Below are 20,786 nucleotides of genomic sequence, written 5' to 3'. Positions count from 1 at the left end.
CCTCTCCTGCCCTTCAGCTTGTGAAGGGGCTTCTTGCCCTCCTTCTACACAAGCCAGGTGCCCCTTACCTAGGGTTTCTTTTGGATTTCTCAACCTACCACAGCACTCCTCCAAACTTTCCTTTTGTTCCTGTCCTGTCCTGTCCTGTCCAACTCCTTCAAACTGCTCTCTGCTCCAGTCAAACCTTCCTTCCTGCTCCAACTCCCACGCTGTCTGACTGAAGCAGGGGAGGTTTTATCACATGACTGACTGGTGGTGCTCTAACTGGCTACAGGTGCTCTAGTTAATCTATAGCAAACCTTCCTCCCCTTGCAGGGAATAAGGCTCCCTGCTAACACTCTTCTGCTGCCCTCTGGCCATGCTGTATCACAATATGAATATGTAAACATAATTGGAAGGTATTTTCTGGTAGTACCATAATAAGTATATGGTCTAGTAAACTCTGAGAGCAAAGAACTTGGAGTTTAAAAACCTTAGTCTCAAAGCTTATTGTGTCAGGATACAGTTATTACCTCATAATCAGGGAGGGAAGTAATTTTAAATTATTTTTATCTGTAGATTAATATGTTAGGGTCAGAAACCTGCCTTCTCAAGTTTTAATAGTCTGCACAACTTAAATATAAAGGACAGGCAAGGTGTAGCACACACTCACACAGAAATGAAATACACTTGTGTTATATTATTGTATTTCTGTTGTGCATGCTTTGTAATGCAGCCTCCTACCTGGTGAATATTCCTCCACTTTCACTAAATATTAAGTTCCTCTTGTGGATGTATGGATTATGCATGTATGTCTCAGACCCCACGTGTGTGATTGTACAGAGGATCTTGATGAAAGAAGGCTTTAGCTTATAAATGGTGCTTAATATAGTTTATGTATTGTCTTAAAGAGAGATGGGTGAGGGGCAGAGAGGAATTGGATTGTTACAAAAAAACTATCAATCCAAACAGTTTTGCAAAAAGGTTAGTTTCATTTCAATTTATTTTGGGAAAGGTTTGTTTAGACATTTTAATAGATTTATACTGAAACCAAGGTTAAAAATTGTAAAAGTCAAAAACTAAATGCAGCATTTCAAAATTATCAAAACAAAACATTTCAGTTGATGAGATCTGAATTTTATCAGATTGTTGGTTTGTGAAAAATTTTGAGACTATGACCTTTGGTCCTGTTTCAGGATGGGAAAAGTTTCAGAATCTCAATGTCTTGCCCAACAGGAAAACAGTTTCCTGTCCAGCTCTACCAGTAATTACTGTTGGACCATTTTAAAATAGTTTTTGTTCTTAAATACTTAGTCACATTTTTCGTGGGCCTGTGTGTGTGGGGAGGAGCTTGATTTTTTTTTTTAAAGGAATTAAATTTTGCAGACAGGTTATTGTTATTGTAATGCTAGCTTTTAAAAAAAATAACATAACACAAACATTGTTTTTCCTAATATGATACCAATACTTCAGTTTGGGGGGAAAGAAAAATGGTGTTCAGATGTTCCCACTCTTTTTCTTCCACTGGTTTCAACTAACACCAAACCAATGGCAGAGAGAAGTTGGGGTAAGACATATGACCTACCGCAAACCTTCAGTTTCTGATACTGAGAACATTATTTATTCTAAGATGGAAAATTTGTTAATGTGCATAGTTGCTTTTTGATAACTTTTTATCTAGGTTTTTTTCAGCACATCAAAGTTGTGTACACTATAAAATATATTTTAAGCATGGAGACTACTACACTGGATTCCACTGCTTTTAAGAGTTTTTCCGTAGTAACGTGCATTGTAAAAATCCCATTATCATAATAGGTCCAAAGGATTTGCAGTTCTGGTAGAATATCAATCAACAAGTCTCATAAATTATGAATTATACACTTGAAAATGACATTTTAAAAGATTTTTGACAAAGTATTTTATAGAAAAAATAATAAAGCTGTGGGAGTTTTGCACTGCTTGCGAACAACATGGGGGCAATTCACATTTCCACCTAATTTTTGAAAGGTGGAAGACATGGCATTTTTATCTTGAATTTTAAATAAGATTAAATCTTATAGAAAAAATACAGGAGTCTGCAGTTTTGTAGCCATTGTCTCAAGAAAATACAAAAGAAAAACTGAAAACAGGTTTTGGGGGAAATGGGGTTGGGGGGAGTTCCTACACTGTCTCTTTGGTTTTTACAGAGGTCCTTTGATATACCATAGTGTCTGTTTGCTTCATGGTCTGTTGAGAGAAGGTACTTGTCTACTCTTCCAAAAAGTCCAAAGGGCTTCTTCAGCATTGAAAAACTTTTATTATTTACTTGCTGTGCCTTCATAATCCTGATTGAAACATCTGTGGTTGTGTGGAACTCCTTGGAGGGTCATCCTGTTTTGTATCCAGCATCACTCCTTTCCTCTGTATTTCTTTAGTTGCCTAATTAAATCTTGTAATCCTAAAACTCTGAAAACAGGGATTCTTGTTTCCTTAGGGCCATACGTAGATAGCATGGAATCCTTACTCCCCCATCTTCCTCCAGTTTCTCTGTGGCTTCATGTGACATCCAATAATGTCCGTCTATAAGGAATTACTTAACTAAAACTTGTATCCATTGGACAGGCTTCCGATCAATCATTTTTATTTAAATAAGTGTGGCTGAGGAGAAGATTGAAGTCTGTCCTAGCTGCTAAAGCAATTAGTAATCTAGTTCTGTGCTACTAGCCAGATGGGCAGAACTCCACATTAGGCTATTGGGAAATTTGGATGCATTAGTGTTTAACAGTCTGGAGGAGTGGGAAGGGAGAGTTCTTAATGGGGGTACAAGGTTTTGCATTTTAATTTTTGGTTGCATGGGAGTGGGTCTCGGGTGGGTATTTTGGATTCAGAAGGAATGGAGAGGATCCATGTGCAAAAGGTCTGTGTGAAAATCATTCAGGACAGTTGATTTTGCCAAACTTCAATTAGTTAAACCTCTGCTAACTGAAATTTGGTTACTTGTCTCAGGTTGTACTAAGCTGAGGGTGCTCTAATCCTTAGCATGTTCTCTTTGAAGCCAGGTGGCCTTTGGAAGGCACTCTGGATATGTCTACATAGCAATTAAACACCTGTGGCTGGCCTGTCTAAGCTAACTAGGGCTCGCAGGACTTGGTTTGCCTTGCTGTAAAATAGCTGTGTAGAAGCTCAGGCTTGGGCTAGAACTTGTGCTGTTGGGACTCTGTGAGTGGGGAGAGTCCTAGAAATAGGGCTCCAGCCTGAGCCCGAATATCTACACAGCAATTTGTAACCCTGCCACCCGAGCCCCGTGTGCTCGCATCAGCTGATCCAGGCAAGCAGTAGTTGTGCTATGGGTCTTTTATACCAGTGTAGGTATATCTTCCAGAGTTGGTACAAAGATTTAAAAACGCATTGGCCAGAGAAGCTTGTTCTCCATATTTTTGGAACCCTGGTCTTTCAGAAGTTTTTGGGTGTCCTTTGTCTATTTCAGAAAATTTAAGCTTGCATTATTCAAGTATCGTATCTGAAAACAAATACAGTTATTTGCAGCACAGCACAATCCGCTGGGAAAATCATTCAGCTTCCTGAAGGTAGACCTGCCAAATGTACTCAGAAACTAGAATTCCCCAAAGAAATAGCTGTAGAAATTAGATACAGTACAGTAGTAATTTAAAAAAAAAACAAACCAAAACAATAGTCTATCATGCATTTTCTTGGCAAATATTATCAAAATAGGAATGCTAAACACAGAAGACATAAAAATGTTTATACCTAGTTTTTCCAGCATGTGTTAGCTGATCTTTAAGATTGAGACCTGAGTTGTTATTGAAAAGTTAATAAACTTGATCAATAAAGTTTTTATATATCTGGCTGTGAGAAAAAATCCCCATTTTTTGATCAGTTCAAGTCTTAAAAATGGGTGGCAATAGAGAAAGGCAAAAGTATTAAATATACTGAAAATGTGAGGACTTCGGCAGGCAAGTTAAATGAACCACCACTGGATGGCTTGTTTAGTTGTCTTTGTTATCCACCCTAAGGTCCTTGTCAGGGCCTAGAATTGCATCTAAGGAAGAAACATCAATCCACACAGATTTCCAAATGTATAATTTATTAACAAAACAAAGTATGCAAATCTAAAATAAAACACAAACAACGCAGATTAAAGGAAAGTGGGTTACTATAGAAACATCAAATTAATCTAATAAACCAACAATTACTTATAAATTAATTGTATCATCATATAGACCACAGTGAGAATATAATCTTATGTCTGAATATTGTTACTTAGAAGTAATAGCAGCTATGTACGTTAAAATGAAAGTACTTATACAAAAATCTACTAGAGTAGATTTGATACAAATCATGTGTAAAAATGGGTGTTTGTTATAGGAAATATAGGAATTACTAGCACTATCTACTAGTCAAAATACAAAACTGAAAATGATTTTTACTAATTTATATATAGTAAAATCTGTCAGTAATCACTGAATGGACTGACAAATCCACTTTTTTAGTAGTGGTGGCTTGTCGTCTCTTCCATTTTAGAAAGAAGTATAGTTACTGCATTTCAGGAGACTTAGAGGGTGGTGTCTGAAGACAAGTTGCCTCATACATCCTTGTATAATTAGTTATATTTTTAGATATTATTTCATTGTAATAATGAAAGGAAGCATGATGGAGGACAATAACATTTCTGCTAGACAACGACAGTCAAATTAACCCCCAGCATAGAGAAGATAAAAGTTATTACTATGTAGAACAAATTTGAAGAATCTGAAGTTTCACAACAGTACCTGCATGATAGCATTAAGTATAATCTGGTGAAAATTTGGAAAGAGCCTGGTTTGAAAGACATCTTGGGTTAGTTTGGTGTTTGTATTTATCTGAAAACACATTTTTAATAAAATCCTTATTAGATGATTTTTTTTTTTTAAGGTTTGACCGATAAATGTTTATTCTCTAAAAAGTTCTTCTTCTTAGTGAGGTAACAGAGAACTATTTAGAATTCCGTTTGGAGTTATTAGTTCTGGTGATTTTAAACAATGAAGTTTGAAAATGGAACAATCAGAGGTTGTTCTTTTCCCCATAAGCCAAGTAGATCATGCAAGACTGAGAGGAGCAAATACATTGTTTTGACAAGTTAACTGAACAAGTATGACATAGTAGTCTTACAGGAATGCATAAATGAAAACTAAGCTGTCGTGTTTACAAAATGATTTTTTTTTTTCACATGAGGAATGTGTTGAACAATAAATGAGCCGCAGAATTCAATGGTGTCCACATGGGAACCACTGTGTTTGGTGGTAATGTAAGAACTGAAGAATGTGCATCCATTTTTCTTGATTGGAGAGCTACTTTATTAGGAATTTTGAGTTATTGAAGAATTTGTATGCCAAAGCACACTACAGTATTGAAATATTGTGTATATCTAATATGCGAGAATTACTAAATGGGTAACTGATCCATAAGAAGAGTTGAACAAACCAACTGGATTGGTTGAACACAAAAGGTAGGTTTGGTTCATTTGGGGGTTGCACTAACTGATTCAGATTCACACTCACATAAATTTTGGAAGGATCCTAGATAGAAAATGCAGTTGATTTCAGTCACTAAGTCTGACAATAAATCACCATGTCTGGGGAGAAAATATCTTTCACCCGGATTGTCCTGGGTTCCATACAATCCAGACAAAAGATTGGTGCATGTTTGCCAAGCCATACTCTTGCCCATGGTGAGTTCCCTCGGTTGATTTGACCTATTTATGTACATGACACCTTATATCCAGCCCCTGAAGAGACTAATGCAACCTTGGTTGGCAGTGAATTAAATTCTGGATGTAGACAGTTTACTTCTGATTTATCACCGTGGAAAACCTTCAAGTCTCTTCTGTGGTAGGAGTCAGTTCTCAATCACTGTTAGTATCAGTCATCACTGATGTATCCAATCTGATTTTGGAGGGCTCACTTCTTAAATCTGACAGTTATCAGTCAGTGGAACAGGTACCAAGCCAAACTTGTTCAGCCAAAAATGTGGACCTCACTTAGTAACTAAGGAGAATGTTAAAATGTATCTACTAAAGATAAACATTGTTAAATCCTCAGGCTTGGAGAAATTGCACCTAGGAGTCCTGAAAGAGTTGACTGAGGATATGTCTGGCTCACAGATATTAACTTTTATTAAATCTTGAAATACACAAGAAATTCCAGAAGACTGGGAGAGTGCTGGGTGTGCTAATATTCAAAAAGGGCAGGCACAATGACCTGGATAGTTATAGGCCAATTAACCTAACATCAATCGCAACAAAATAATGGAAAATTGACATAGGATTCAATCAATACACAATTAAAGAATAGGAATATAATTAATGAAAAATGATGAAAAATAGATGTCAAACAAACCTGATTTCAATTTTGATTAGATTACAAGTTTGGTTGATAAAGGTAACTGCATAGATGGAAAATGCCTTACAGTGAGACACCTAAGAAGCTCAATCTGTTTAGTTTATCAAAAAGATGGAGAGGTGACTTAATTGTTGAGTACCTTTAGTGGAAAAAAATACTGGGTACTACAAGGCTTTTTAACCTTTGGAGAGAAAGGCACCACAAAAATGAATAGCTGGTAATTAAAGCCAGATGATTAGAGATAAGGTATTAGTTTTTAAACAGTGAGGGTGATTAAACTCTGGAACAAACTATCAAAGGAACTGATAGACTCTGCATCTCATGAAGTCAAATCAAGACTTAAATGCCTTTCTGGAAGATATGCTTTAGTGAAACCCAATTAATCGGGCAAAGTATAGGTGTGGCTTGTGTTATACAGGAAGTCACAACAGATGATTTAAGGGCCCCTTCTGGCCTTAAAATATCTAATATACCAGTGCTGACTTATACATGATAGCAATGCTTTTTGCGAGCAAGCAGGGAATTTTTCACTTCCAACCACTTTGACCATATAGACCTTTATATTGGCATCTGGCTCTTAGAGTAGAACCTGCTGTCCTCCACTTAGCAGGCGAAAAGAATGTACTTACAGACACTTTACATCTCAGACTACAGACCCAAAATGAGTGGACTCCGCTGTGGTCTACTGATCTGTAGTTATCTGTCAGCAGATTTCTCTGCAAAAAGCATTAAAGCAAAGTTACCCTCAGTTTTGTTCCAGAGCAAGGAAGGACAGTAACTTAGTAACAAAACTTGTTTCTTTTTGAATGGAGTAGAAACTGCAGTGTGATTACTCCCTCACCCCAATGATTGTAGTGAAAGATACAACAGGACACAACAGAATTTATTCTGACTGTTCTGACAGCTTTGGCTTGATCTAAGAGCTTCCATAATGTCTACCAAAGTTGCCAGACTTTGACTCAGAAAGACATTGTCATTCTGGAATTGTTTCATCTTTGCTGCTTGAGTCATGGGACATTGACAGTCTGACTCAGCTTGCTCTGCAGAGGTATTGAATTCTTTAATGCAGCCCGGGAAACCATATATATTGAAATGTTACTGTGATGGGGTTAACCAGCATGGAAGAGATTATGGAGCTGTTTTGGGCTAGAGTGACTCTGACCCTCTGCACACATACAAATCATGCAAGAACTGGAGGAAGCATTAAAAGGAGGGGACTCCACTCAGATGGGGCAACCCTGGGAAAGGAAAAGTCTGTTGAGCTCTGTAACGAGGTGTTGCCGGGGCTCGACCCTCTCTGGGGAGAAGGGGAGCCACACCGGCCTCATCCCGTTGTCCGAGGGCCTCTGTCCTTGGGACTGCAGTCAATAGTTCGGGCCCTGAGGGCGGGACCGAACAGCGGCACAGTTAAAGGGGGGCCCAGCCCTTGGTTCGGGCGGGGCACCAAACAGTTCAGGTAGCTCTGGTCCTTTGGGGCAGGACCGAACAGCAGTACAGTTAAACGGGGCCCAGCCCTTGGTTCGGGCAGGGCACCAAACAAATAGTTCAGGTATCTTCGCTTAAATAGCCTTCTTAGGCTGGGGAGGGGGGATTCTGCCACCCGGTAACGGGTGGCAGGGGGAACGCAGGCCCACCCACTCCTCTGCGTTCCAGCCCGGGGCCCTAGTAGTGGTTGTCACCGCTGAAGGTGGTCAGTGGGGATCCTGACCGAAACACACTGACATTGGTATCGGTACATCTGCAGCCTGACTAGAGTCAGCTGCCCCCGGGCTACTTCCGATATCCCCCTCCGTGCCTACCTGGTCCGTGGTCTCAGATCCTGGGACGTCCAGCACCATCAGTTCCTCCCAGTCAGGGCTGGGCGGCAGGTCCGGCAGCTCCCCCGGGAAGTCTGGCCAGGCTTGTTCCGGGAGCTCCTCAGGGCCGTAGCAGGGACGGGGCAGCTCTGGCAGCTCCTCGTTGTAGCGAGCGCTGGGAAGCTCTGGCCAGTCCGGGCACCGGCCGCCAGCCTCAGCAGCTTCCCAGTCACGAGCACCTGCTGGCAGGTCTGCTCCTGACGGTGGCTGGGCTCCAACTGAGGGCTGAGGGCCAGCTTTCATCCTTCCGGATCGCCACTTGACCCTCTGAGGGGCGAGACTTCCGCTCCATGGCTCCGCCCCTATGGGTGATTGACGGGGCTCGACCCTCCCTGGGGAGGAGGGGGGCCACACCGCCTCATTACAAGCTCCTTAGCTCCCAGAGAGGTCTGACTGCAACCAACCCTCCATCCTTGCAGACAGGAGAATATGAACCCCCTGTGCTAAGAAGGGAAAAGAAACTGAGACTTATACTGGAATTCTAGTGGACTCTGGGGTAATTGATGCTCCCAAGGCCCTCTGAAGTAAGAGAGGACAATATCCTAACTGATGCGGCCTTTAGGTTTTCTTCCTTTTCCTTTATGCTTTTATTTAAACTCATTTGATGACTGTGGACAGTTTTGTTTTTCAGCTGAGACATTGACACGGGAAGAAACTGAAGGCCTCACCGGAAGGTTTAAGTGCCAGATATTCTAGGCTGACACACTTGCAGTGACAGTAGGGGTAGGGTCAGTTGGACTTATGCTCCCTGTATAGCTCCTTCAGGGGGCATTCTGCCAAGTTCAGCTTCGTGGTGGTTACTTCTGGAAATGGAAAATTTTCACTATTGTAGCAGATAACATGCTATTACATTCTGCCCCCATATGAACTATTATGAACTACAACTTTACCTCTGACACTTCACTGCACCATGTACCAATGGGCAGTTGAGTTTTCAATGGTCTCACTGTCTCAAGATTCCTTAAAAGAATGATAAATATCCTCCCACTGTTCAGCAAGCCTGTCCTGATATGGGAACTCATCTTAGTGCTGTCAGCATTAATGGAGGCACAATTCAAGCTTTTGGGACAGTGTTCTTTATTTCACCTCCCATTTAAAGATTGCATTTTTAATTGCAGTAATATCAGCAAGAAGAGTTTCTGAGTCATAAGTTTTAATATTGATCCTCACTTCATTGTATTCCACAGGTAAGATGACCTATTCTGCATCTCAGATTTTTACCAAAAGCGGTGTCTGAGTTCCAACTAAATCTCCGAGTATTGTGAGATATCAAAAGGGCTTTGAATTCTTATTTGGAGAAGATTAGCATTTAGGAAGTCTCTTAGACTGTTTGCAGCTTTTTGAGAATTAGTTTAAAGGAAATGGTATGTCTCTGTATACATTGTGTCTCAGAGTCTGTTGCGTTCCATTGATAGTCTTGCGTTCCACATTCAGTGAGGAGTCTGTGGTAATGAGCTTCTGTGATTCTGCCTGGCTTCTCTGGGAGCACATCATGATTCCAGTCATCATCATTTTGACTACCTCTATTCATTGTTAAGGGTCAATTCAGGAGAGATTTTTATTTGTCTCCAAGTTTTATTCCCAGGGGGAAGTGGGGGTGTATCTAGGGTGACCATATAAGCTCCACAGTACTGCTAGGGCTTCAATAGATTGAGGTGGTAGATTTGCTCCTGCTTCTGGTGATCAGGTTGTCAAATCATATAGTCAACCTCCCCAACAACTGCTTTTACTTTTACCCAGCCATTTGGCTAAGAGGTTGCTTTCTGCTGAAGGTACCAGCACCACTGCCCAATCCCCAGGCTGGAATCTCTGAACCTTCACTTGATGATTGTAATATGTCTGTTGGGCCTCTTATGCTCTTTCCAGGTGTTCCTACACTATGCAAGTGACTTGGGCTATTCTGTTCCACATCTTCACCACATGTTCAATGACATTCATCCCTGGGTTAGGCTGTTCTTCCTAGCCCTCCATGGCAGTGTCCAATATGGCACTGGGGTGGTGACCATGCAGCAACTCAAATGGGGAAAAACACAGTGGATGGCTGGAGTACTTCCCTTATCACAAACAATAGGAAGGGTAGTAAGGTGTCCCAGTTTTTTCCATCTTGCCTCACTACTTTCTGTGTCATGCTCTTCAGTGTTCTGTTAAAGCATTTGAGGAGGCCATCAGTCTGTGGGTGATAGACCAAGGTCTTTAGGGCCCATATTCAAAACTTTGTACATAGATCCTTCATCAGTTTGAACATTAATGTGGTCCCTTGATCTGTCAATCTCTTTCAGTATTCCTACCCCGGAAAAATTTGGATTAACTTCTTTGCTGTTGTCTTGGACATTGTGTTTCGCTAAGGTACTGCTTCTAGGTACCAGGTCCAGAACCATGAGCACATATTGACAATCCCAGGCTGACTTCTCCAATGGAACTATTCAGTCCATACTATCCTCTCAAACGAGACTTGAATAATAGGTGGGAATACTAAAGGAGCCCTTAACTGAGGTCGTGGGCTGTGCAATTGGCACTCCGGGCAGGAGGCACAATAGAATCAGACCTTACTATAACCTCCGGGCCAAAATAACTTTTGAATGATTCTTTTTAGGGTTTTATCCCCCCCCAACAAATGACTATGCACTAGATCTAATATTGCCCTTTGGTGTCCTTGAGGTACTAGAAGCTGCTCCAATTTTTGTTCCTGTAATCTGACTACTCTATATTGCAGGTCTCTCTTTATCACGAAGTACATCCCTGGACCTTTGGGTTTTTTCCCCTCTCCATCAGGACCCCATTCACCTCAACTGTCTCTTTTCTAATGTGGTATAGAGAATCATTTGCTTGGTCCTGCCAAAAATTCTTATATGAGGGACCAATCTGTCCAATCTCAAAGGAATCCATTTCGCCCCTTGAATTGGTCTCAGTGGAACTGGGTCCAGCCTCACATTCACTCACTATATGAGTTGCCTCCCTGCCTGCTGGATGAGACTGCTTCCCCGCAAGCATCACCTTTTGATTCTGGACCAAGATTTTGGTCCCTAGTCTTTTGTCAGCCATCCTCTCTCGTTTAGTCTTCCTTGACTTCCCAGTAGATGAAAACAAGTCCGGGGCTAATTCAGGGAAAATGAAGGGAGAGGTTACTGTTTTCCTCCAACCCTTCCAACAGAAGTAGATTTCAAAACTCTGAGAATTCTCATCCTATGCGTACTGGATACAGAAGTTTAGGGATTGCTCCTGCTTCTTGTATTTCCCGGAACATCAGTTTGTACAGGAATGACTGAGTAGTAATGAACTGCCTCATGTGCACAGGTTATTCCTATGCATTTGGCTTCAGACAAGGTGTTCCTGCCCCACCAATTTTCCAGATACCAGCATGATTGCACTTCCTGAGTTCACTAAAGCAATGGTCTCTATATTAGTGGTTCTCAAATTATTTATTTTTTTTGAAAATTGCTGAGGGTCTCGGCGGACCACTTAATGATCTTTCCAAATATTGTTTGTATCGTTAGCTAACTATTGTAAAGTACTTTGGATAAAAGCATTATATAAAAAAGGTAATAATAATGGTTTTTTCTACAAATAAAAGCACACAACTCATATTTTAATATCAGCAGTCTTACCTTTCTAATGCGATGGATGTGCCCATTCTCCCCCGCCACGGCAGCCCACAAGCTGGGGCTGAGAATGACAGGGGGTCTTTCCCCTGCCACAGCAGACCCAGAGCTGAGGCTGGGAAGGAGGGCCATCTCTCCCTGGCAGCCACAGCCTGGAGCTGGGGAAAGTCGCCTCTTTCTCTGGCCGCAACAGCCCTGCATGTCCCAAATTCCCTCCAACCTCTCTTCTCACCCCAGTGTCCCCTCCCACCTACCCCTTACTCCTCCCAAGTCCACCACCTCACCTTACATGTGTCTCTTCTCCAAGGTCCAGGCACCTACTTACTGGAGCCACGCCTGTGTAGCTCCACTAATTAGGTGGGTAGCCCTTCATTCTCTTGTGTGTGGCCATCCAGGCACACACCTTTAGAGGGAACTATCCTCAGACTACCTGAATGGACCTCACGGACCACAGGTTGAGAACCTCTGCTCTATACTATTCATTCTAACTGGCTGTGTATATCTATGTGGCATCATAGCAACTCCTACAGGGTAGATTAGGTTGCATAGATCTTCACTATCACCCAGACTGCACTGCATGGGCTCCTCAATGTTAGGGCATTGAGCTGCTATACCTGTGGGGAATTAGGACATATACCATCTACACATAGCCCTGGTTATTCCCCTATGCTTTAGGCTATTAGGTGTCACAGTGCAGCCTTTTCCCGCCAGTTCTCCAAGTCCCTTCATGGCCTCTGGCCGCTCTTTTGCATCCCTCTTCCCCAACATAGTTCTACCCAAACTTTCAGTGGTCCCAGCCTTTGGGTCTGGGATTGGCTACTTGGTCAGATGCTTCTCTTCTCCAGTATTCCGAGAAAGCTCTCTGACCATTAAATGCCTTTCTATGAGAGTGATTATATCATAGTTAGAGGAAGAGTCATTTTGGCCAACTCACCCTCATAGTCCTCTTAAGAATCTGTTCAAAACCAAGAGTGCGATGATCTGTTCTGTACTGTGGTTCTTGGGATGTAGGCACTTCCATATTAGATGGATCAGGTCGAACAGTTGTGATCTTGGCACTTTGCTCTCCGGGTGCTTCAACTTGTGAAACCTCTGGGCCCTTGCAGCTGTAGTCACTCTCAGCTTTCAACTGTAAGTAATCTTTAGCAGCTTTCCCTGCCATGTCATAGTAGGCCTTCTGAGCCTCCCCACACAGGTTTCAGAGACAGGCCTTGCTTAAGGTCGTTCTTTCAAATGTGAAGTGATATGCCTCGATGTGATTTTCTGTTATCTTTTGCAGATAACTGCTGGCCACCTCCCAGAGCAGTCAGGACTTTGAGTTGCCTCACTACCTCCTGTAGAGTGGTTCATTCCTGGGCTGCCTGGTTCATCAGCAGTTGACTTTTCTGTTGTAGTCCTACAGATTCCTGCTGCATGGCCATCTGGTCTCTAGTAGCCTCTTGTGCCACACAGTAACAGTGTCCTCACTACGTCATCCATTCTCAGGAATGATCTACCTTGCCCCCCAGGACAGTCCCTATATCAAATTCTATCCCTGACACCTCCTTTGTTTGATTGGTCTCAGCATTTCTCCCTTGGGCAGTGAGGGGGCCTGGAGAAAATCAGTCTGACTCCAGAAGGTTTTTTGCTTCACTCTGTTTTATTTTTCTCTTATTTACATGGTGGGCCTCACGGTAAGCCCAAGAATTTCTCTTAAGAAAAAAACAAAAACAAAAAACCCAAACTCACAAAACAATCAGAAATACTTTTCCATGTCCCCTCTCTGGGGTGTTGCCCTACTACACTGGAACCTAGTTGACAGCTATTCTCTCAGGCAGATGTTACCTTAGTTTCTTTCCCTGTAGAGAGGGAGACATCTTTCCACCCAGGGGAAGCCTTTCCTTCCTGCTGCTGCCACTACCCCTGCCACAGCTTGTCTGTCAACTCTCCCTTTCTCTCCCTTACCAGAAGAGGGGTTTTTAAAGGTCATTGACAGTCCATAACTGGCCTCAGGTGTCTCTAGTTAATCCAAGGTAACCTTTTTTTAAGGGAACAGGGCCTTGATCATTCTAGGGCTGCTATATCTGCCCTCCATTTCTCTCTCATATCTGTCAGAACTGACTTTATCACAGTATCCAGAAGCACTCTTGCAAAGAATCACAGTCACCGTGATAAATAACTGTTTTGGATGTATCCTAATCTTGGCCTCATTATATAAATTTAACCATGGCTCAGGAATTTAAAATTTGGTGGAAAGTCACTATGAAATTTAGTTTTTCTATATAGTATAACTCAAGATCTTAGTTTTTAAGATCTTGGTTGTCAGCACTGAACTTGCTACATAAAATAATATCCTTCTTAATAGAAAAAAAGACACACAAAATACAATACTGTAAATGAGGTATATTCTGTTGTCAAAATATGCATTTTTTGTATGTGTATGCTCTCTTTGTGGTGCTGGTGAAGACACTTTCATATTTCCTGATTGGAAAAAAAGATGAATGCTTATGTCAGAAATATTATTGGAGAAAAGAAGACCCTGCTGTTAGAAATAAACAGGCACAAATTATGTACTCTGGTACCACAGTACAGGCCAGATGGAAATAATGTCAAGAAAGTTGTCAGGGAAGGAATTGTGGTGAGTCGTGGTAGCAGGGGCCAACCAGCAAGGAGATGGATAAATAGTGTGCAACAGATCACTGGGAGATCAGTTGCCGAGTGCTCAAAGGTAACAATGGAGGGGGGCCTGGGACATGGGCAGGGGACTTCTTTTGCCTTCAACTTGGGCAGGACCCCCCATCTCTGACTTTTGGGAGTGCTCCAGCTCCCTTGCCCCAGGATGGGGCCAGCCTACAGCCAGGGACTCCAGGCAGCTGGAGCCAGTGCTTGCACCGCCCACTCACCACTCCGGGTTGTGAGGGGCTGTACTGCCCACCCCTTTCCCCCACCATAGCTCCCCCCTCAATACTGGGGGCTGTGCTCAGCTGCCTGCCCACCTGCGTCTCTGGGGCTTGGGCTGGGGGCAGCGTTGCCTGCCCACCCACCAGCCAGGTGCTCCAGGGCTGGGGGAAGGGGCGGGCACTCAGGTGGCCCGGGGCTGGATGGGGAGGGGCCTGTAGGCTGTCTCTGGGAAAGTGAGTGGGATGGAAAGGGTCCATTCATTTACCTACACACACTAAAATTCATAGTTTTTTGCTCTTGGAATTTTCTGGTGTCACTTTTTAGTTGTAATACCAAGTTCTGTTTAAACATAATAGTGACAAACTTATTTCTGTATCACAAAGTTGTTTTCTAGAGAGTACTTCTGTTACTATTAGGAACATATTAGCTGATTTTTATTTTGACCGAACTGGGGTTACTAATAAACTACTCTATTTAATTAGTTTTAAGATATACTGCAAGTTACTCCGCTACAGTATTTCACCCAATAGCATGCAAAGATGTATTTTCTTTTTTTTTTTTTACTGGTTTAATGTTCCCATTATAATTTGTGACAGGGTCAGTCTGGCTGGCTACAGGAGAGTGATCCTGTTGGTATCCAGGAAGTGGGCGGGCATAGCCCACCCATTGCTAAAGGACCTCCTGCCAGCCTAAGGGGAGGATCCACAGGTCTGTGATACCAAATAATTACGTGGGACAACCAATGGAAAAAAGCAGGATCGGGAATGAGGTCATAGGGCTAAACGAAGGGAACCCGATGGGGACACCGAGCAGAGAACCCCGGATAACGCCCACTGCTCCTCGAAGGCATCAAGGGAGCCAGCGGACGCCGCCCAGAGGAACTCTGCCCGGATGCGTGAACGGACGGAGAAGCAGAAATAGGCCCCACAGTCGCAGGAAATCCCGTCAGCCAACCTCCTCTCCCTGGTTTTATAGATGGCTAGCTTGGCCAGGGCCAAGAGGAGGTTGATAAGGAGATCCCGTGACTTTGTGGAACCATGGATTGGGAGTGCATAGATAAACAGGTGAGGGGAAAAGTGCAACCAAAAATGCAAGAAGAGATTCAAGAGGAGCCAGAACAGGGGCTGCAATCTGGCACACTCTAAATAAATGTGCGCCAGGGTCTCTTTCACGCCACAAAAAGGGCAGGTGTTGGGGACAGGAGTAAACCGCGTCAAGTACACGCCCATGCTGACAGCCCCGTGAAGGAGCCGTCAACTGACATCCCCAGCAGGCCTCGGAACCAGGGCAGAGTATGAGCTGGCCCACTGGGTTACAGGAGAGTGATAGAAGGCAAATATATTAGCCTCAGGTTAAGTAGGTCCCCTTTCCCTGGTAAGGTAACAGGGAAGGTTCCAGACAATCAGGAACTTTCTGGAAACAATTAGGGCAGACAGGCTGATTAGAACGCCTGCAGCCAATAAAGAAGCTGCTAGAATCAATTAAGGCAGGCTAATCAGGGCACATGGGTTTAAAAAGGAGCTCATGTCAGTTTGTGAGGAGCTGGAAGCAAGAGGTGTGAGGAGCTGAGAGTGAGAGAGTGTGCTGCTGGAGGACTGAGGAGTACGAGCATTATCAGATACCAGGAGGAAGGTCCTGTGGGTGAGAATAAAGAAGGTGTTTGGAGGAGGCCAAGGAGAAGTAGCCCAGGGAGTTGTTGTTGTCATGCAGCTGTTACAGGAGGCACTATAGACAGCTGCAATCCACAGGGCCCGGGGCTGGAACCCAGAGTAGAGAGTGGGCCGAAGGTCCCCCAAACCTCCCAACTCCTGATCAGAGACAGGAGTTGACCTGGACTGTGGGTTCCACCAGAGGGGAAGATCTCTAAGGTGAGCAAATCCACCAATAAGTGCAGGACCCACCAAGGTAGAGGAGAAACTTTGTCACAAATTATATGTACCTTGTTAATTTAAGCATAACTTCAGAAAACCAAAAATCACCTGTAGTTTAATATTTAAAATAAAACCTGCATTTTTTCATTATTTAATCCCATTTTTTATATTTGCTATTTCTTTTCCGTTTATTTCAGGTTCTGGAAATGGAGTGGGGAGGTGAATATTCTCTTGATTCTTCCAACTTAGATTGTTTGTTAAACATTTTTCCTGGGGACCGGGAGTTTCAACAGATCCTCAGTGACATCGATGAGAAAATAAAGAAAAACTCTGCTAGGTAACATATTTTAAGTGTTTGTTTCCTTTTTTTGTCCAATGTATCTGTAAGCCATTTACATTTTTAAAAGATTTGTTTCCTTTCCTCTTTTTGTGGTGATAATGTAGAGTATTTTAAGTTATTTCATTACCAGTTTTGCCTTAATTCAGCCAACACTTGTGAGTTGGTTTTTTTCATGGGGTGATGGTTGAAGCATGAACAGACATATGAATCTTCAGTGCATCTGGCACGTAAATATCTTGCGATACTGGCTACAACGGTGCCATGAGAATGCCTGTTCACACTTTCCAGTGACATTGTGAACAAGAAGCGGGGAGCATTATCTCCTGCAAATGTAAATACACTTGTTTGTCTGAACAATTGGCAGAAGAAAAAGTAGGACTGCATAGACTTGCAGGCTCTAAAATTTTACATTGTTTTATTTTTGAATGCAGGATTTTTTTTACATAATTCTACATTTGTAAGTTAAACTTTCATGATAAAGAGAGCATCAGAGGGGTAGCCATGTTAATCTGGATCTGTAAAAAGTGACAAAAAGTCCTGTGACACCTTATAGATTAACAGACTTATTGGAGCTTCTACTCCAATATGTCTGTTAGACTGTAAGGTGCCACAGGACTCTTTGTCACTTTTTACATGATAAAGAGATTCCACTACAGTCCTATAAATAAGCCATGCCTTTACTTGTTCTTAAGCACATTTTCTTATTGGAATAATAGCCGAAGACTTTCTAACTTGCATATGTTTTGGAGTATACTTTAAAGCATTATTTGTGGTCAAATATTTCATTATGAAGAATGGGTAAATCTGCTATATTCTCTTAATCAGAAAAGATACACAACATTCAACTATGTGAAATCTCTGAATAATTATTCAGAGGGCATAATCTTTGCTTTGCCTTGGACTTTCCTGTCGGCAGGTCACTTAATAGTTCTGTGTCTCAGTTTCCACTTCTGTAAAATAAGAATATCTTCCTCACAGATGTTGTGTGGCTAAATACATCTATATTTGTAAAATATATGGCGATCCTTGGATGAATGATGCTGTGTGGCAAGTACAATGGTCAATATTTTTAAAAAGATAACATTTACCCACTAATACGACAGTAATTTCTTCTTTTGAGGAAGAAATTGGAATTTTAGTTACCACTCTGGGTAAACACTCGCTTTATAACAGTAATGATTGTGTTGTTATTCCATAAACATCTGAAGTATGCAGCAGGGATATAGTTGTGCCAAAGACAGCATTTATGAGACTTCAGAGGATACCTTTGATGAAGTGTGATTTAGGATTGTATAACTTAATGATGAGGCCTTCCTGGGTAGGGAGACTTTGTCCACTGCTCACAAAATTATCCATCTTATTCAGGAAAAAGTCACCTATATTATGCATCCACAGAAGTTATACTTTACAGTTCTTTCTTTTCTGCTGAAGTTAATCTAACTGAAAACTGAATTTTTATTACATCATTTTAACAAAAGGTAATACATTTCTTACAGAGTTATTAAAAAATCATTTAATCTTTACAAGAGTCAATTATAGTGATAATCCTGCAATAGGGATAATAATGAAAATCTAGCAACTATAGAATTGCAGTCCCCTTCATAGTGCTATTCCCGAATCTGTTGACATCAGTGGAAATTTGGGGCATACTCAGAATGGTCCAGTTGATGCCCTTACAGTGTCATAAGAATCTGAAGTTTTGAGTTGCTCTGCATAAAATGTTACACATCCACAAAGGCCACCATCAGCATTTTGACGTGTGTGTATGACTGGTGTCTTTTGTTACCTCTTCGGCTTAAAAGGTTTGTAGTTTGTGAGAGGTTGGGTCATTTTTTTGACTGCAGAAGTAGATCCCAACTGTTTGTTGCTTTCACTCTCACTTTATATCCATTCACATAACAATTTACATTTTCAAGTCTCTCTCTCTCTCTCTCTCTCTCCCCTCCCCTCCCCCCCCCCGAATAGTTGAGATTGTCTTTAGCAATTCTAGTTCCATAAATTAGAAGGGCTTGCACCTATGAACTTTGGATGGCCCAAAGAAGAGAGGCAATGATTTTGTCTTTTGCATTTGTTATCAGTCTGTGGTATGAAAGCAATACAAGCCACTGATGCTCTTACTGTAGAATTCTGAATTTCGATAGTCTTATTTTTCAACAATAGCAGCTCAGTCAAGAAGACCCTTAGGTTACCAGGTGTTGTTTTGCATCTGTAAAATGTTGATTTCAGGAATGGAGAAGAGCTTAACAAAAGATGAACAACATTTGATGTGACTTTTTATTAAAAAGAGTATTTTATTGCTAATATATTATAGGAAATTAAATCATTTTCCAGTTACCATTGATCTTTGCAAGTAGTATGATAAGGGAGCTACTCTGTTTGTTTGTTATGTTCATGCAATTGGAATGCAATGTATTTTTCATTGGATAGATTTGTTTTTATTGTACTACAGAGAATAAACATAATAGTATATAGCATGTATATTTAAAAAAAAATAAAACAGTGTGTGAAAATTATGATCCAGAAGTATGTAATCACTTGCACACTCATTCATGGCCTTCCAACAGAACAACTTTTACAAAATTGTATGACGTAACTAATTAGTTATGTTCCACTTATCAACAGCAGTTGAATTATCTCCAGTATTTTTGTGTTGTAATTGTTCTTTTTTTTTCTCCTTGTGGTATAAAGAGGGTGGGGAAATGACCATCTGTGCAATATGTTTTTTTTCTAAGTTTTAAGGGAAAAGATGGTTAACAGATATATAAGAGAACTTTTATTACACTTGAATTTTAACTTTATTTTTATAGCAAATTATGAAGGCAGCCAATTTGACCATTTTCAGTGCTTGCCAGGTTTGTGTGCCAAACTAAGCCTTGGGTTATTTTAAGGTGAAGTCATGTTTCACATTTTCACTGTAGGGTGCCATTTCTTTCTCTTCATCTCCTTCTACCTGACACATATTTGAACTTTATTGTATTTAGATAACAATACTTTCATTGTCTAATATGGAAGTTTCAGAATTCTTAATGCAGCTGATGTACAAATACTCCATAGGAATTAAAAGTTCAGCTGACATCATTGTATGATTAGCTTTTTTGTTGTTGTAATTAGTGGAACACCACGAAATAACCGTGTAGGGCTTGAAATCATGCTTATGATGCAGCTCTCCTCAAAAGTGACTGTGTAAAAATGGCAAAAATGAATTCTTAACAGATGTTTGTGTATTCAGTCATGTCTCCTTACTTTAAGTGGATACATTTTTAAACTGCTTTTTACTCCTGATAGCTCTGCAGAGCTAGCACAACTCTATAAGAGTGAGGTAGATTTCATTCCTTCTTTTCATACACAACAGAATTATTTACTAAGATTCAATCAGTTACATCTCTGCAACCGCATTGAAAACTATGGTTTCGGACAGGTGTCACTAAGGGCCCAATTTGGTCTGCAGAACTGTTGCACAAAAGAGAAGGATTGATGTCCAGATCTCAGTTTGCGTTTGCTGTGGTGACAGTTTAAAAAAAAAAAAATCCACATGTAAACTGACACATTTGATGTGGAAATTACAAGCATGGATCCCTGCAACTCCATTTGTAGAGCCTCTTTTCAGAGAAGAACTTGACATAAAGTATGGTTTAAGTTCAGTGATGACTGAACTGAGTATTTATTCATTTCAGTTAGCCTTAACTGCTGACCTCCATCCAAGATTTTAATATGTTAGTAATGATAAAACAGGCAAGATTTGAAAGCAGTAATAGGCATCTTGCATTATCTTTCTCTGTTGTGAGTCCTGTTTACATGTGTTTCTTTGCCCCACCTTAGTGTGTTATGTTTAATTTAATTTTTTCAGTTTGTCAGGACAGGTATCTGTTAATGTTTTCTAAAAA

General features: G+C 41.3%; 1 protein-coding gene across 4 annotated transcripts in view; it reads left to right on the top strand.

The window, feature by feature from the left end:
- The window catches only part of KIAA0825 (KIAA0825 ortholog), a 435,282-nt gene that overhangs the window by 83,306 nt on the left and 331,190 nt on the right, over nucleotides 1–20,786 (top strand). Inside the window, exons 1-2 of one of the 4 annotated variants that reach the window (XM_075067085.1) lie at nucleotides 15,287–15,755; nucleotides 16,760–16,899. In XM_075067085.1, coding sequence (XP_074923186.1) covers nucleotides 15,729–15,755; nucleotides 16,760–16,899 — 167 coding nt within the window. In that variant the 5' untranslated portion in view covers nucleotides 15,287–15,728. Of the gene's footprint in view, nucleotides 1–15,286; nucleotides 15,756–16,759; nucleotides 16,900–20,786 lie in introns of those variants that run through there. The other 3 variants (XM_075067089.1, XM_075067086.1, XM_075067088.1) reach the window with 3 other exon arrangements.

The sequence above is a fragment of the Chelonoidis abingdonii genome, chromosome 6, assembly GCF_003597395.2.
Source record: "Chelonoidis abingdonii isolate Lonesome George chromosome 6, CheloAbing_2.0, whole genome shotgun sequence".
Lineage (NCBI taxonomy): Eukaryota > Metazoa > Chordata > Testudines > Testudinidae > Chelonoidis > Chelonoidis abingdonii.
This window is presented reverse-complemented; position numbering and strand designations above follow the sequence as displayed.